At 42.3% G+C, this 13598-nt stretch overlaps 1 protein-coding gene across 1 annotated transcript in view; it reads left to right on the top strand.

Annotated features, from left to right (window-relative positions):
- The window catches only part of LOC132885463 (butyrophilin subfamily 1 member A1-like), a 223389-nt gene that overhangs the window by 147700 nt on the left and 62091 nt on the right, over positions 1-13598 (top strand). Inside the window, exon 4 of the mRNA XM_060920155.1 lies at positions 1375-1476. Coding sequence (XP_060776138.1) covers positions 1375-1476 — 102 coding nt within the window. The remainder of the gene's footprint in view (positions 1-1374; positions 1477-13598) is intronic.

Below are 13598 nucleotides of genomic sequence, written 5' to 3'. Positions count from 1 at the left end.
CGATAGGGCACCGTGGGTGCGGCGGGCCGGCTGGGGTAGAGCCGGCCCCCGCCTCCCTGGTGGGGGAACGGGGCGAGGACGAGGAACAGAATGGGAGGGGGGGAGAGAGCGAGGAGAGGGGAGAAGAGGAGACATGCTGTCCTGCCATCGGAACAGCCGCCAAATGGTCCTCCACCAGCTCGATGGCCTGATCCAGCGACGCCGGGCGATGGCACTGGACCCACTCCACTGTTCCTTCAGGAAGTCGGGCGATGAATTGTTTCAGCACCACCAAAGCGACGATTCCCTCGGCGTCACAGGTGTCAGCCCTCAGCCACCGCCGACAGACGTCCCGGAGTTGCTGGCCAAATGCGAACGGCCGGGCGACTTCCTCCAGGCACAGAGCGTGGAAGCGCTGTCGTTGTTGCTCTGGGGTGCGCCCCATATGCTGGAGGACGGCCCGGCGGAGGTTGGCGTTGGCCAGCCGGCTGTCGGCGGGGAGCTGTAGCGCGGCCGGCTGCGCCTCGCCCGTTAGCAGGGGGAGGAGGCGCACTGCGCGCTGTTCCACCGGCCAGCCCCAGGCCTCTGCTGCCTGCTCAAAGAGTGCAAGGAAGGCCTCGGGGTTGTCGTGCGGGCCCATCTTCGTTAGGGTGAGGTGGGGAGGGCCCGCGGCGGTGGAGGTGGTGGACCCCACCGACACGAATAGGTGCCGGAATGCCTGGCGATCTTCCTGCTGCCCCAGCACCAGGGCCTCGAACCTTTGCTCCTGCTCCTTCCAGAGGGCAACCAGCACCTGGTGCTGGCTCTGTTGGGCTGTGGCAAGGGCATGGATCAGGTCCTGGAAGGGGGAGGATTCCATGGGGCTGTTCTCCTCTGTGCTCCGATCCCGGGTTTCGGCACCACTGTAGCGATCAGAGTGGGTGGGTGGAGCACAGAAGTACGGCAGGCCAGAACGGAGTTCCAAAAACACTTTTTATTATCAGCTTTTCAGCTTTAAACACTCTCCCAGCCACACACACACACACACACACACACACACACACACACACACACACACAAGTCTTCTGGTTGGGGAGAGAGCTCCCTTCCTCTGCTCTCTCTCTCTCCTTTTATAGGGTGCAGTCAGTGGGGAAGACACACAAACACAGGTTAACTAACATCAGGTGCAGTGATTCTGCCACTTACCTTCCCTGACTCCGCCCTCCATTCACAGACCGACGCTTGACCACGCCCCCGCTACCACACTATTATACAGTAATATTATATATCTATTGCATAACTACTAAACACACACATTCTGTCAGTAAGTGTGTGTTTAGTAGTTATCAAATTCTTCACAAATTCTTGCACAGTTTCTTAAAAATATCTCTAACACTAATCTTGCTCTCATTTTAGGCAAAGTCTTTGATGCTTGGAGGTGGGTTGTCGGTGTTTCAATTTCAGCATGTCTTATTGCTGTCGGATCGATAGCAACTGCAGTTATCTGTATCAAGAAAGGTAGTATTTCAATCATTTTCCATTGTAATGCCTCTAGCTTCAATTATACTGCAGTTTATACCATCACTTTAGTCCACAGATTCCCAGCCCTGGTCCTGGAGAACCCCTATTCGACACATTTCAATGTTTTTCCTGCTCAAACGCACTCACTTTAACTCAGGAAGGGGTGTTAATGAACTGATTGTCTGGATCAGGTGAGTTAGAGCACAGAAAACACTAATATGTGTCAGACAGTGGGTTCTCCAGGACCAGGTCATCGCAGGGTGAACACATAGACACAAACAACCATTCACACTAAAGCTGTATAGACCCTTTTCAGTCACGTGACCTTCGTAAACGCGACCGCCATTTTGGACATGTAGTGGACTTCGGCTCGAATCAGTTTGAATGCGAGGAAGGCGACAAACGAAAAACATAAAAGAAAAAGGAGCGAGATGAAAACACCTTCACTATCCAGCGACGTAGGGCGTTTACAGGGCGAGCAGAGGGAGAGGTATTTGCAAAAATTGAGGTTAGCAGGCTTAGAGAACGACGTTTACCAGCTTCCACCAGGATTGTTCACTGACGTACGGAAGTACACGAAGCCCTCGTCTTTACCTGACTTCGGCCCACATGATCTGTATACCTATGTCTTTAAAAACCCATCGCCATACACAGGTATTGATCTGAAAGCGTATAAGAGTTTGGATGCCTACAAATATTTTGTGTCAGGCTGGGTAACATGCCTACATCAGCGGGTCGTCCCTGGAGCCGGTGGTCGCCATCTTATTACAGCTAAGGTTTGTTCACATTTTCATTTACTTTCGGTCCTCAGGATAAACAAAATGTTATTAAATGTCATTGAAATAACTTCTTAGTCTGTTGAGACATGGCCCATTATAAATTTGCTGTTACCAGGCAATGATGAAGAACTGTATTATTAGGGTCGGGGTCTGTGTTGTAGCAGTGTACTAGCAGCTAGCTGTTAGCACTAGCTAATGTCAACAACAAGTAGCTAGTATGTTACTGTAGCAATGTTTACGTTCAGTCATTTGAATGACTGTTAAAACCTTTCAGTCTCAAGTTTTTCCCTTTACTGTATTTACTAGTTTACTGTAATTATGATCTGGCAGCTATTTACACTGGATCCAGTGTAAATAGCTGCCGGAGCCAATGTCAGAGGTTCCGGAGCGCGCTCCGGCTTGCTCCCCTCAAATTAAGCCCTGTACAGGTAAATAGCTGCCGGAGCCAAAGTCCGAGGTTCCGGAGCGCGCTCCGGCTTGCTCCCCTCAAATTAAGCCCTGTACAGGTAAATAGCTGCCGGAGCCAAAGTCCGAGGTTCCAGAGCGCGCTCCGGCTTGCTCCCCTCAAATTAAGCCCTGTACAGGTAAATAGCTGCCGGAGCCAAAGTCCGAGGTTCCGGAGCGCGCTCCGGCTTGCTCCCCTCAAATTAAGCCCTGTACAGGTAAATAGCTGCCGGAGCCAACGTCTGAGGTTCCGGAGCACGCTCCGGAACCTCTGACGTTGGCTCCGGCAGCTATTTACACTGGATCCGGTGTAAATAGCTGCCGGATCATAATTGCAGTAAACTAGTAAATACAGTAAAGGAAAAACTTGAGACTGAAAGGTTTTAACAGTCATCCAAATGACTGAACGTAAACATTGCTACAGTAACATACTAGCTACTATGTTGTTGACATTAGCTAGTCAACAATAGCTACTACAGAAGAACAAAGAGGTTACAATGGGTTATTTTAACCTATTTGGTTACACACTCGCCGCCACAGAATGTTAACAGCAATGTAATGCCTTTTCTGGCTAATTTTATTCGTCTTACCTCCAACGAAGTGGTCACTACACAAGCGTTGGTATGCCGAGGGCTGCCAATCTTCCCTGTTTATTGCCGCTATCCATCTTCTCCGTCGGGATCCGATAAAATGATAAACCTTGCCTTGTTTGTTGATGGTTACTACATCCAGGTGCACAACAATATAGTGGCATGATGGAAGTCTTGCTGAAAGTAAAAACTTTCTTTGCTGCCGTTCCTCAATGTTGGCTGTGGTAAACTACTGGTAGTACATGTCCAAAATGGCGGCCGCGTTTGTCGTGACGTCACGTGAAAAGGGTCTATATGTACAACTTATTACTTATCTCACAGATCACAGGTTCCTATATGAGCACCAGTCAGGTTTCTGATCCTCTCACTCCACAGATACATGTTTGGCATATCTTACTGACTATATCAAGTCAGAACAGGACAAAGGCAATTTTACAGGAATGGTTTTATTGGCCCTTCAGAAGGCCTTTGACACTGTGGAACATAGTATTTTGTTAATTAAATTGGAAGCTTTTGGTCTTCAAAAACCTGCTGTTAACTGGTTTAAAGTCTACCTTTCTGATAGGCAGCAGTGTGTTGGGGTTGGTGGTGTCACCTCCTCACCTGCAAATGTGGTCTGTGGGGTCCCCCAGGGATCAATATTAGGTTCCTTACTCTTTTTGATATATGTTAATGATATGCCCTCAGCAGTGAAATGTAAACTACTGCTGTATGCTGATGATTCTGCCCTTCTGGTATTGGGCAAAAACATTGTGAATATTCAGCAATGTCTGTCTTGTGAGCTTCAATCAGTCCAAGAGTGGCTTGTAGAAAACAAGTTGTCTCTGCATCTTGGCAAGACAGAATCCATACTTTTTGGCTGCAAATGTAGACTTAATAGTAACGAGTCTCTGGACGTCACATATAATGGTCAAAAAATTACCAGTAAACCCTGTGTCAAATACTTAGGCTGTGATTTAGACCAGTCTCTTAGTGGTAACCATATAGCTGACGATATTATACATACAGTGGTGCTTGAAAGTTTGTGAACCCTTTATAAATTTCTATATTTCTGCATAAATATGACCTAAAACATCATCGGATTTTCACACAAGTCCTAAAAGTAGATAAAGAGAACCCAGTTAAAGAAATGAGACAAAAATATTATACTTGGTCATTTATTGATTGAGGAAAATGATCCAATATTACATATCTGTGAGTGGCAAAAGTATGTGAACCTCTAGCATTAGCAGTTAATTTGAAGGTGAAATTATAGTCAGGTGTTTTCAATCAATGGGATGACAATCAGGTGTGAGTGGGCACCCTGTTTTATTTAAAGAACAGGGATCTATCAAAGTCTTCACAACACATGTTTGTGGAAGTGTATCATGGCACAAACAAAGATGATTTCTGAGGACCTCAGAAAAAGCGTTGTTGATGTTAATCAGGCTGGAAAAGGTTACAAAACCATCTCTAAAGAGTTTGGACTCAACCAATCCATAGTCAGACAGATTGTGTACAAATGGAGGGAATTCAAGACCATTGTTACCCTCCCCAGGAGTGGTCGACCAACAAAGATCACTCCAAGAGCAAGGCATGTAATAGTCAGCGAGGCCACAAAGGACCCCAGGGTAACTTCTAAGCAACTGAAGGCCTCTCTCACATTGGCTAATGTTAATGGTCATGAGTCCACCATCAGGAGACCACTGAACAACAATGGTGTGCATGGCAGGGTTCCAAAGAGAAAGCCACTGCTCTCCATAAAGAGCATTGCTGCTTGTCTGCAGTTTACTAAAGATCATGTGGACAAGCCAGAAGGCTATTGGAAAAATGTTTTGTGGATGGATGAGACCAAAATAGAACTTTTTGGTTGAAATGAGAAGCATTATGTTTGGAGAAAGGAAAACACTGCATTCCAGCATAAGAACCTTATCCCATCTGTGAAACGTGGTGGTAGTATCATGGTTTGGGCCTGTTTTGCTGCATCTGGGCCAGGACGGCTTGCCATCATTGATGGAACAATGAATTCTGAATTATACCAGTGAATTCTAAAGGAAAATGTCAGGACATCTGTCCATGAACTGAATCTCAAGAGAAGGTGGGTCATGCAGCAAGACAACAACCCTAAGCACACAAGTTGTTCTAACAAAGAATGGTTAAAGAAAAATAAAGTTAATGTTTTGGAATGGCCAAGTCAAAGTCCTGACCTTCATCCAATCGAAATGTTGTGGAAGGACCTGAAGCGAGCAGTTCATGTGAGGAAACCCACCAACATATCAGGGTTGAAGCTGTTCTGGACAGAGGAATGGGCTAAAATTCCTCCAAGCCGGTGTGCAGGACTGATCAACAGTTACCGGAAACATTTAGTTGCAGTTATTGCTGCACAAGGGGGGTCACACCAGATACTGAAAGCAAAGGTTCACATACTTTTGCCACTCACAGAAATGTAATATTGGATCATTTTCCTCAATAAATAAAAGACCAAGTATAATATTTTTGTCTCATTTGTTTAACTAGGTTCTCTTTATCTACTTTTAGGACTTGTGTGAAAATCTGATGTTGTTTTAGGTCATATTTATGCAGAAATATAGAAAATTCTAAAAGGTTCACAAACTTTCAAACATCACATGCATATATATATATATATATATATATATATATATATATATATATATATATATATATATGTGTGTGTGTGTATGTATGTATGTATGTGCCCCCATTACCACTCCTACCTTGCGATGTTTGGGGCATGTTTTGAAGGAAAATCAGTGTTTTGGGCCAGTTTGCTGCCATGATGCACTCAGGCAGACCGGAAATACCCCTGGGAAATCCCCAATCGCAACAAACGCCCTCAATCACTTTGCTGCTGCACTGGTACCGTGACGCTTCAGTGCACGGGCGAGATCATGGTTTATGGTTTTTGTGTGGTGGGTATACAGTACATCTCCACCTTTCAATCATGCTAAAAAGAGGCGCGAATGGTGCTCAGCACCCCATAGATTCGTATGTTTGACAGTTTAATGAGAGTAGGACAATAGCCAGAAAGAGAATAGGAAAGAAGTGAAACTGAAACGAAAATTTGAAGTGTTAAGTCGGCCGAGGTATGAAGGTGCTACTCAAGATTGTGGCATTTGTGCATTAAGTGCAGTCTGCAGGGGGTATTATTAATTATTTTTTTAACTGCAACTGAACTCATTTAAACTTTTGGTTCATGGTGTTCTGGCAGTGGTTCAAGTAATAAAACAGCATTATTATAAACTACATTGTTGTCAGATGATGACTTTATTTATTGCTCATGTGAACCCCATGCTGCAAACCACAGCATCACAGACCTCCACTTATTGTAGGAAACTTTTCAACCGTGTTAACAGTAAAAAGTGTCAGTGTCAGTGCCACCACAGAATGCTCCAAAAAGTCACCAGATGCCACCACATGAGCTCCCTTTTTTCAAAATAAAGAGGATCCAATCAAAAGTGGCTACAGGGATTTTTAAAAAAATGTACAGGGGTCGCCAATCACACACAGTTTGTTCATGAGCTAATATACGAGTGTACTAGTGAACTCCAGCCTACATTCAGCAGTAATCAGGAGCTGGAAGAACTGTGAGTCGCGAGCATGTTGCTGTGTCTGTCAGCACTGCATGCTACTGCTGCTGATCCTCCACATAGCCGTGCCACTGCCACAGTGAGCAGCTCTGAAGTTTCTCAGCACAGCAGTCACAGTGTTGCTGCCCAGTGCTTCTGTGGCTGAGTGCATTATAGACGCAGTACTGCAGGCTTATTAAAGAGCTGCAGACAGAGAAATCCAGAAAACAGAATTTAAAGAGAATATGATCTTCAAAAAACAAACTGATGGATAAACACAAAACAGTAGAACAGATGATTTATCAGTAAATCCACAACTGAATTCACAGGGAATTTCAGCAAGGCTTCAGATCACTCACGGTATATGATATTATTTACTCTGGAATTAATTGACGAATGTTTGTTTATTTGTTTGTTAAAATAATGGACCTGTTTTCTCCTCAGAGCTTCAAAAGCAGAAGCAAAAAGCAGGGAAGAGTGAGCTTTTTGTCCTTTTAAAATCACACTGATTAATTAATTGAAGGAAACTTAAAGGTGCTGAGTGCAAAGTCATCTGAAATTTTCAGGTTTTTTTTTTTTTTTTTTTAATCGTGCATAGCATTTTCCTGTGTCTCGCAAGAACAATATCACGTGGACGAGATGTGATCATTTTGATGCGCTAAGAGTCGCTTTTCTCCATTTGGGGACTGTTTTCCTACTTCTTGAGGTAAACAGTACAGCCCCATGGAAACAGCCGAATGTGAGGAGCTTTAACTAATTAGCATAACTATGGAACTGCGTCACACCAAGATCACACAGAAAACACTGTAACTCTGCATCGACCTCAGAGAGTTTTGAGTCACAGGGATGTAATTTGTGGTTGAATAGAAGCTATTTGCGAATGTCAGTCACGTGACTTTTGCTTGTGAGTTAACTTCTGGTGAATGAAGTGGTGGTCAGACAAACCAATTTGGCTGCCATTTTGTAAAGAGTGAGTGAAACCATCTCTGATTATTTTTGCAGTTCAGAGGCCAATACATGGTCAAGATACCTTCAGAAAGTTGCTGTTTGCAATGGGATAGATCCTTACTCGCTAGTAAAGAAGGATTTTTCCTCGGAGTTGGAAAATTATCCATCCACTGAGTTCCCCAACATTTCAAACACCCTGGTGCTGCAGACATCGTTCTACATGGACAAACAGATGAAAACCTGGAAGAGCATTGAGGAGAACAACTTTTTATATGTTGTTGGGTTAAGGATCTGGGGATCAGGACACTACAGTATAAATCCTGTATCGTTTATGGCCGGGTAAGGAGGAATTTTGTAGCTTTTTGTACCCATCCTTGCAATGGTCGCTAGGACGCTACAAGTTTTAGTATGGGGTGTAAACAAACCACAGCCACTTGATTCTCAATCCTCCCTGCTCTTCTCTTCCAGCAAGCAATATTTTTTTTTATTAAAACAGAGAAAGTGATGTGAGAATAAATAAATGCTGCATATTGTCAAGATTGTGAGGACATCCTGATAAATAAAGTGGAAACATATGTATTAGTTTACAATATGGAGACCATGATCAAACAGTAACCAAAAACACACCTGAGGACTGAAGCATCTCCTGAACTTCAGAACACCAAGAAATAACAGAAAAATGGTGAGAAGAGTCATTTGCAAATCCAAACAAAATAAATCAGAGGAATTTACCAACCTTTCCCAAAGTGATCACTGCAAACTGGTGCGTTCTTCGACTCTGTTCCCATCGATTGCAATGAAACATTAAAGAGCTGCCTCTCTCATTGTCTTTTGGTAAAATCCTTTGCTCTTTCACCCTTTATCACTTCACGGGGAACCCAGAAGAAATTTATCAGTTGTATGGTTTGTTCAATTCGAGCAGCCCAAAACAATGCAAGTGTCGGGCATTTTAACGACTCGCAAGGTGCCCCAGTGATAGTAACGCTTTGTAAACAGTGAGCTTCACTGACCACCACTTCATGTCTTGCATATCTAATGAGGCGGATGTGATGTCAGATGCAAGCAACCTATAGATCCGTGAAACAAAAGAGGAATCTATCTTTTCTCTGTTACTGTTTTCCTCATTTCTTTCTCTGGAAGACCAAAATATTAGGTGTATAACTCCATACTCGCTACCATGGAGTCGAGCCCACTCATTCTAAGGCTAAGATAGCTAAGCGCTAGCTAGAATAATTTAGTTATCTGTCCAGAAAAATGATGTCATCTAATCTTGCTCTATCTTGCAGTTGCACTCACTAGGCAGACTTTCCTTTTCTTTTCCACTGGCTTTTAGCTGGAGGGAGAGTCGAGTCTGCCATGTTTGCCCACACTGACTTGTTTTGGTTAAAAGTAGGTCAGATGCACCCCACAGTGGTCATGTGATATTGTTGCTTACTTGTGTTGGCAGTCTCTGGAATCGTAAAATGCAGGACACTTTTTATCTCGGCAAAACATTTACATACAGGATACACGGCGTGTGCAGCAGCGAAACATCTCCAAACTCCAACAGCAACAAAAATAAAACATTTTAGCCAGAATTCAACTTTGTAGTCAGAACCTTGAACAGACCATATTATCCTGATCACATAATCACAAAGGTAACTGGGAGGTTGTTACACTGTTTGGGCCTCTGACTTAGAGACACAATTGAACATGGTGAAGGTTCATGAGAAGGTGCAGATCGGGGCAGAGGGCAGAAATTACAGCTCCTTCTCGTGATTAATGAAATGAATGCTACCAGATTATGGGCAGCTCAGGTCATGTATCCAGATTTCGACAACAGGAAGTAAACAGGAAGGAGGTTTATGGAGTGAAATCAGCATTAGCAGAACCCGATATTATACTACATCATTTTATTACGACCTGAATTCCTGAAACCAGAATTTCTGAAACCTTGAATTTCATAACCTAAATTTTGAGTATGTGAATTTCAGATCGTTTAATTTAGGACAATTATATTCAAATATCTTAAGATTCACACTCTCAGTTTTCAATCATCACATTTACACATTTCTTTTCAAGCATTACAAATTCAGGTTGAGTTTCTACTGACTGATTTCACTCCATCGAGGGTTCTGTAAGAAGAGTAGAGACACAACCACATCACTCACAATACATGAAATGACTTGTTTTCTATCGGAGTCATAACTGACCTGTAACATCATGTTCCACTGTGTGAAGTGTGCTTCATCATTTAACAAATATAGAACATCAGAGGACACTTACATTTCATAACCGCAATCTGATGTATTGTCCATTTACTTTATCACTATATTACACTGCTTCATCTATTTATACTTTTATTGATATAGAATTTACACAAAATACTCAACTATTTTCTCTGTTTCAGCCTTAGAGCTTCGAAAGGAGAAGCAAAATGCAGGTGAGAACAAACTGTGTGTGTGTGTGTGTGGCCTGAAAGGAATTTCAGTAAATACACAAATTACTGATATGAATGATCATTTTAACATCCAACATTAATTCTACTGCACACTACATGGCCAAAAGTATGTGGACACCCCTCCTAATTCAGCTGTTTCAGCCGCACTCATTACTAACAGGTGAATAAACTCAAGCCCATAGCTGTACAATCTCCACAGACAAACACTGGCAGTAGAATGGGTCGGACTAAAGAGCTCAGTGACTTTAAACACGGCTCTGTCAGAGGATGCCGCTTTTACCACAAGTCAGTTTGTGAAATTTCTGCTCTGCTTGATTTGCCTCAGTCAGCTGGAAAGATATGTTCACACTCACGAGCAAGAAAGCAACAGGCAGCCATTCATGTTCTATATACACACGTGACACAGAGCTGCAATTTCAGTGACAACGCAACAAGCGAGTTTAAATTCTCATCTTTATGCAAATTAGGTACGAAGTGGTAAATCCAAACAACTGGCTCAAATGATTCCTCAGACTAATCGTTTGGGACACGTGGTACAATATTTTTTCTTTCCTGCCTCATTTTATTTCCGACCTGCAATTAGTTCCTATGGACTGCTTAACTAAAATAAAATGGGGGGAAAAAACCTTCACAGTGGATTTCTCATTAAACCTGTATCGAGACATTACAAACAAAACTAGCTAGTACAGTTAGCTTGTGTTGCTTATATACAGGGCTCGAAATTCATATATATATATATTTTTTTTTTACCAGCCAGCCGGACTAGTTACCTTCCAAAGTAACTCGCCAAACTTAAAATCAACTAGCCAAAATTTGTTCATGTATGAATTTTACTTCTGTCAAAAATAACACAAAACAGAGTAGTTACCATTGTTCATGACTAATGTGCATTTATTTCAAGACCCGAGTATTTTGATACTGTTTTTTTTTTTTGCACACTTTACAAACTGGCATTTGCTGTTCCACGTCCTCCTCGCGATATCCAAAAAACGCCAGATGACTGACCCCTTACTAGTTCTTTTCGGAACCAATTTGTCCACTTCCATTTTTAATTTGTTGCTGAAATTGACAGAGCTTACACGGTAGCCTATGCAGCACCAGCGATTGCACGAACTGAGTCAGCGCTGTAAACCGAAACCAGTGTTGCCAGATACTGCTGATGTTTTCCAGCCCAAAATATGTTCAAAACCCGCCAAAATGCACTTAAAACTGCCCAAAATGTAAAATGTACTTGATGCCTATCTTGTAAAGTAAAAATATGCAGCTAAAGTCCAGTATACTATTTGTAAATCGAACAAATAGCAACATGAGACCGTCAGTGCCGGAGGTGAAAAATCTGCTGTCTGGTACTTGGCTCCGTATGGTTGAATTAGATTATAACTTTGCAATCATCTGCTGTGTTCTGAATCCTTCATGCCCCAGTAGGTGACGCACATGCAGAATATTATGTAGGCTATGTTAGGCTACAATGCATATCTAACATCTGCATTGCTGAGGTTATTTATTTTTATTTGTCTTTTTATTTATCTTTTTATTGATCCTGTTTTTTATTAATTTTATAGGCCTAGTTATTTTAATTAATTTATTTTTGTCTACATCCATGTATTTTCTTCATCTGTTATCCTGATTTTTGTGGATTTGTTAGATTGTACCTGTTTTATATACTTCAATTAAAAAAAAAAGTTAGGCTCCGATGCATGGCTGAATGTAACATGAGAAGAGAAAATGGAGAATGGATTGCATCATTCTTATTTACTAGTTTATGAGTTCAGTTTCTGCATTGCATTACACACATTCATATTAGTCTTACAGTTACATCGACATTTTTTTGTTTAAATAATACTGAATGAGATTAATGTTTATTGTTAATGATTAATTTAGGCCAATGCTCGATTTTGGTTGTTTAAAATACCTAAGGGGTGCTGGGTAAACTAGGTCTCTGACTTGCCTCAGTTGACCAAAGAGAGCTGTTTTTCCTGATTTCCTTCGCATATTCAAGAACATCATTCGGCTTAGGTGTTTACATTCTCTCCCATCTCTGCTTTCTAGTGGTAGTGAAACTATATAAACATCTGATAAAAACCCGCCGAACTAACATCAAACCCGCCTAATTTTTGTCAACCAGCCCAAGCCATTTTTTTTCCCGCAAAGTAGAATTCAAAACCGCCCAATCTGGCAACACTGAGTCCGAAACTTGAAAATCTTCCCACAAGTTCCTTTTAGCACCTAGATGTCGCCCAGGATTGGTTGGCGAGTGTGTGACGTTATTGTTTTTTTTTTTTTACCCTTAGGCAGCCTCTCACGTTATTGCCTGAGGGATAGGGAGAAAACCACCGGAAAAGGTTTTAAACAAACGCAACAAACACGAAACAAACGCAAGTCAGCAGATGACCATAAAATACTCGATAGTTACGATATAATAATTTTATGTATCTCACACAGAATTTTCGGAGATATATCGAGTATATTCGATATATCGCACAGCCCTAGTCTGAATCTTCGCTTCATATATATTTTTTATTTTCAACTAGCCAGCCGGGCTGCCTAGTGACAGGAATTACCCGCCAAATGACAAATTAAGTCGCCTCGGGCAACCGGACCATCACGAATTTCGAGCCCTGATATATATATGGCACTGCCCAACAGCGGTGCTCCCGATTAGTGTAAAATATGATTGTTGAGTTATTTTTTCAAAATCAAATTAAAAATAAGCACTGGGAGGAAAAATCTGCCTTATGTAAATAAAGATACAAATCTCATTGTCTGGTGGTCAAGTGTTCATGAGATATGTTCATACAGATGGACATTGCACGGTTAAAAGCCATCAAAAATTAGGTCGATGCATTCCCATATTCCCTTAAGTATGGAGCTCTGCTCCGCTAATACGAAAATGCATGTTATACAGCGTACAACAAACAATTCTCACTTTTTCCACTTTGATAAAATGTTACAATTAAAAGTATATTTTCAATACAAGTAAATCATATCTTGGAGTAAATTGTGTGCTGGAGGCGACATTTTGTTCAGGACTCCTCCTCATTGGAGCTGAATGGACGGTACACACCCACCGGCGACAACAGTCGTGCTCGCTCCACGCCCACAAGAGACAAAATACAAGCGACATGAGTGACTTGTGGCATCAGGGGCCATAGGGCTAGTGTTATTATTGTGAAGCGTTGAGGAGCAACAACAGTTCAAGCACAAAGTGACAGTCCACACAAACTGACAGAGCAGGGCCGCTGAGTGCTGAAGCACGTAGTGCAGAAAAACCCTCTGCTGCATCACTCACTACAGAGATCCAAACTGCCTCTGGAAGCAATATCAGCACAAGAAATGTGCATCAGGAGCTTCA

This window comes from Neoarius graeffei, chromosome 1 (genome assembly GCF_027579695.1).
Source record: "Neoarius graeffei isolate fNeoGra1 chromosome 1, fNeoGra1.pri, whole genome shotgun sequence".
Lineage (NCBI taxonomy): Eukaryota > Metazoa > Chordata > Actinopteri > Siluriformes > Ariidae > Neoarius > Neoarius graeffei.
This window is presented reverse-complemented; position numbering and strand designations above follow the sequence as displayed.